At 42.8% G+C, this 4,451-nt stretch overlaps 1 protein-coding gene across 3 annotated transcripts; it reads left to right on the top strand.

Moving 5' to 3' along the window:
• Nucleotides 1–501: 501 nt before the first annotated feature.
• LOC129765792 (peroxiredoxin 1) lies at nucleotides 502–2,544 on the top strand. 3 transcript variants are annotated; one of them, XM_055766223.1, is made up of 2 exons: nucleotides 502–676; nucleotides 1,645–2,544. In XM_055766223.1, exon 2 carries the CDS (start codon nucleotides 1,661–1,663, stop codon nucleotides 2,249–2,251), a length of 591 nt encoding a protein of 196 aa, XP_055622198.1. In that variant the 5' UTR covers nucleotides 502–676; nucleotides 1,645–1,660; the 3' UTR covers nucleotides 2,252–2,544. The 3 variants fall into 3 exon arrangements, with proteins under 3 accessions (XP_055622198.1, XP_055622197.1, XP_055622196.1); XM_055766222.1 differs by lacking the exon at nucleotides 502–676 and adding an exon at nucleotides 856–878; XM_055766221.1 differs by lacking the exon at nucleotides 502–676 and adding an exon at nucleotides 956–1,543.
• Nucleotides 2,545–4,451: the final 1,907 nt, after the last annotated feature.

Here is a 4,451-nt window from a genome sequence, read left to right as displayed (position 1 = left end):
TACATTTTCTCACCGAAAATGCACGTATCAGAATTATATCCTTATTATACTTCCGTATTGCCTTATGGGAACAATGAAAATGGTTAATACGCGCTTTTCTCACCAATTTTCAGATATGACAATATCCAAGCTTACTAATGTTATCGAGTAAAATATACTAATCTCTGGTAGGGATGCGGGTTTGTTGACAATATGTACAAAAAATTTGTACATTCTACTAATTTTGCACTACCAATGTATTTAGTAGTTTTCGACCGAGGATTTTTCTAAGGGTAATCCACAATTTTCATTATTCCGCATTCAACATTTTTACTCGGGTAAATTGTCAGAATTATAGCCGATCAAACCCATCATTCGCTCTCCCATGGTTCGCCGTGAGTATTTTCCCGCGCGACACAAACTACCCACACCGCGCCACCACGCGCGCCAACCACGTTTCCGTCGCTACGCGAAATGATTCCGACACTTCGATTGTCGCTGTTATAAAGCTTGTGCGAGAGCTTCGGGAGCAGTTTCTCTTGTCATCTGTTGGCGCTCGGAGGTGTTTTGTTCTGTTTTCGGTCGTCTTTTGTCTGCTGTGAATTAGTGCACTGCACAGGAAGAAGCCGGTGTTCCTAATCGCGAAATCACCAAACACAAAAGGCTAGAATCAAATTTATACGTGCAACAAGCTCAGGTAAGATTTATTATGTGAAAGGATAGGTAGAGGAGGGAAGGTGCTAATGAGTTTAGGGGTTTTCTGTTTCGTCATCATTGAAGGTGATGAAATTGTAAGAAACTGAATTGATTTTTTTTTCTTTTTGTTTCATCCGAATCAATGGTTGCCATAGTGGATAGCACCATTGAATTAGACAAAACTCATGGACAAGCATGTTTATGTAAGCCTGGAATCAAAAAATGAATATAATTAGTATTTTTCACATCTGAATTACATGAGCTCGTTGTGTGCCTCAGCTCACATACCGATGGTTGGAAGGGCAATTTGCTAACTTTGCTCTCGGGCACCACTGCGAAGATCAGCTAGCCGCTGGTGCTGTAGATGCCATTTTGTTGATTTATGAGACGAAAACCCGAGCTGTAGCTTTGGCTTGTTCTCACTGCGAAGTGTTCGTCACTATCGAAATTTCTAGAGAGAGAATTTGTTCTACTTCCATTTTTGTGCTGATAAGGAATCTACTTGCGAAAAAAAAATCAATTCCGCGATCGTTCAAGGCCACAGCACTGGTTCAGTAGCGTCTCGTGTAGTGCCGCATACCGGTTGAACATATGGAAAACCGGCTAGAAATGAAAAGGAAAGCCCCCTGATCGCAAATGGGCCTGATGATTAATCGCGAATATATTAAAACACCGGCTGTGTGTGCACCGCATACATGACACGTATTTTGCAGTAGAATGGCAGCAAGAAAGGCAAGCCGATAATACACCAATTGAAATTCGTTACCGCGGAGTTCCCGCTCCTCTCGCTTACGGGAGGTTCAATAAACCGTTGGATAGCGCAACGAAGAGCGTTTCCCAGTGATTGTGTGTAGAAGTCAATGCTAAGGTAGCGATCGCAAACCGGTTTTTTCTCTCCCAGTTTATGCTTCGCGAATCGTCCAAATATAAACTTTATGCTGACATTTCTTTATTTTATTCTTTCCGCAGCAAATCTATTTTCAACATGCCAGTTCCAGAGCTCCAAAAACCCGCTCCCAAATTCGCCGGAACCGCCGTCATCAACGGCGAGTTCAAGGAGATCAAGCTGGAAGACTACGCCGGCAAGTATCTGGTACTATTCTTCTATCCTCTGGATTTCACCTTCGTCTGTCCGACCGAAATCATCGCCTTCTCGGATCGCGTGGAGGAATTCCGCAAGATTGGCTGCGAAGTGATTGGCGTTTCGACCGACAGTCATTTCACTCATCTGGCCTGGATCAACACACCCCGCAAGCAGGGTGGACTTGGCGAGCTGGGAATCCCACTGTTGGCTGACAAGTCGATGAAAATCTCGCGCGACTATGGAGTGCTACAGGAGGAAAGCGGAGTCCCATTCCGTGGGCTGTTCGTCATCGACGGCAAGCAGAATCTGCGCCAGGTGACCGTCAATGATTTGCCTGTGGGACGTAGCGTTGATGAAACGCTTCGTCTGGTTCAAGCGTTCCAGTTCACCGACGAGCACGGAGAGGTTTGCCCCGCCAACTGGAAACCCGGAGCGAAGACAATGGTTGCCGATCCGACGAAATCGAAGGAGTATTTTAATGCCGCTAATTAAACACTTATCCCACGCCACCGATGATTTGCTCTCAGAAGCTATGCCTATAGATAACAGTAACAATAGAACCCCTTCCTCAAGCGAACAAATTACACTACATAATAGTTAGCCACTTGAACGTACTATTTAGGATTATTTATTCCGTTAGAGGACATAAATCGCACTCTAAGAGAGTCATCCATGAGACCGAGAGCTGACACTTAGTATACACGCGCCGCAGTATTTTCTCTGTAACTGGTTTAAAGGGAAGATAAGTGTGAGCAATAAAAAGTATTGTTTTTGTACACCTATAATGCTGTTGACTTCATTTGTTCGTGTTCTCGAGGACACCAAATTGGAGGCCAATTATCTACCCATATTTTAATGGTTTGTTTGCCGTTTCATCTTCCTTTCTTTTTTCCTCTTTTCCTGTCTTTTATTGCCAGAAAAGTGGATAAACGGCAAGCAGTGGGGTGTCGTTTGGGCTTAGGCGAAAAGAAAGAAAGAACATGAGTGTTCGTTTCGAGTCGAGACGAAAGAAGGTCATCGATTTGACCGTCTGGAATGTTTCGTAACAAACGAGTCATCGCAGACTGGAGAGGCAAAAAATGCTGATAAGAAATGGTTTCACGTTTTCCTACTATCGGCTGCTTGTGAATGGTCGAGAATCACATGCTTGGTGTCGGCACGATGAACGTAAAACATTTTCTGGTGGTCCTGACCTGGGAGATGCCGAAGGTTGTATCTTATCTTGAATGCCCGTCTTGTTTTCATTCATCTTTTCCTCCGATCATTGGGTAGCCTTATCGTGTACAGGCTGAGGCGCAACGTCGCATGGGAGATCTAGAGAGCATAAGTATATTTATGTTTGTGATTTTTGGCATTTCTATGATAATGATGCTGATACTCAAAGGGCCTGATCACGAACGTCACTTCACGGCGAAAATGAGATGATTTGTTTGCAATTTGTATGCCCTTCATTTCGTTTTCACCATGAAGTGACGTTCGTGATCAGGCCCAAAATTTTTTAACATTTCGAATATAATTCTTAGACTTTATTCTATGGCAGGGACTCTCAAACGGCCTGATTCTACGCGGCGTGTGATGTGAGGTGACAATTGTCACGTATGTCACGCGATCCCACCAGGCGTATGCCGTGAGAAATCTCACTTGAATGAACTCTCACCGTATTCCCGCTCCCAAATCTACGTGACGATTGTCACATGAATTGGGATTTCTAGGTGACAATCATCGATATGATTTGAGGTGTCGACAGCGCATGAAAACTTATCAAAAATGGAAAGTAAGCATCATTTCTGGTCGTAAATAACCCAATAGTATTGGTATTGTATATATTCCATTTTTATTTAATTTTCACAATACGTGTGACGAATTGCGAGCAGTTTGTATTTCTTGTGAAAGCGGTAGTGAGTATCTCTCGATCGGGCGAATGAGCACTCCGGAAATCTTTCCATTATATGAAATGAATTTATTTTTTCTACAATATATTTATTACATGGGTGTTATGTTTAATCTATCTAGTAGCGAGCCATCAACACCGAACTACATATCCATTCCAGAAGCCGTGGTAAACATCGAAGCCGGAGCCGGAGCAACAATTAAACAGTGAGTACGCAGGAAGCAGCAGCAATTACGATCAAAACAAACGAAAGCGTTAAACTCTGTATGATGCTAACAACCGTTTCCGTCTGCTTGTTGGACGAACTAAATCCTAAACAAATGGTCTGATCTCTCTGAGCGAAATAAATAAAATTCTGGGATGCCAGGTGTTTTTTTCTCCAATTTATGCGATGAAAATCTGAAATATCTGTAAATATGTACTAGCGTCTGCAAAACTTCGTTTATCATTTGAAACCAATAATGTTTTGTTACTATTTTAAACAGCCTAAAGCAGGAATAAAAGGTTGTGACAAAAGTTAAATGTTTGCAAATTCTTAGACATATGTGCGAATGCAGCATCTCTGATCTGATTTGGCAACCAGCAGAATGAATACCTTGTCACTTGCTGTTCATCCTCTCACATACATAAAATGAACCTCTCACGGCATCCGATACGACTGTAGGAATAGAGTGAGGAAAGTTGCGTGATGGTGATGTGACAATTGTCGTCTCACCTCACACGCCGCGTAGAATCAGGCCGAAACTATTTTGGGCAAGAGACCCCTATTCCAGAATGAAGTGATATCATCGACCCTCAAAA

The sequence above is a fragment of the Toxorhynchites rutilus genome, chromosome 2 (assembly GCF_029784135.1).
Source record: "Toxorhynchites rutilus septentrionalis strain SRP chromosome 2, ASM2978413v1, whole genome shotgun sequence".
Lineage (NCBI taxonomy): Eukaryota > Metazoa > Arthropoda > Insecta > Diptera > Culicidae > Toxorhynchites > Toxorhynchites rutilus.
The sequence above is the reverse complement of the archived record's forward strand: the minus strand, read 5'-3'. Positions and strand labels throughout refer to the sequence as shown.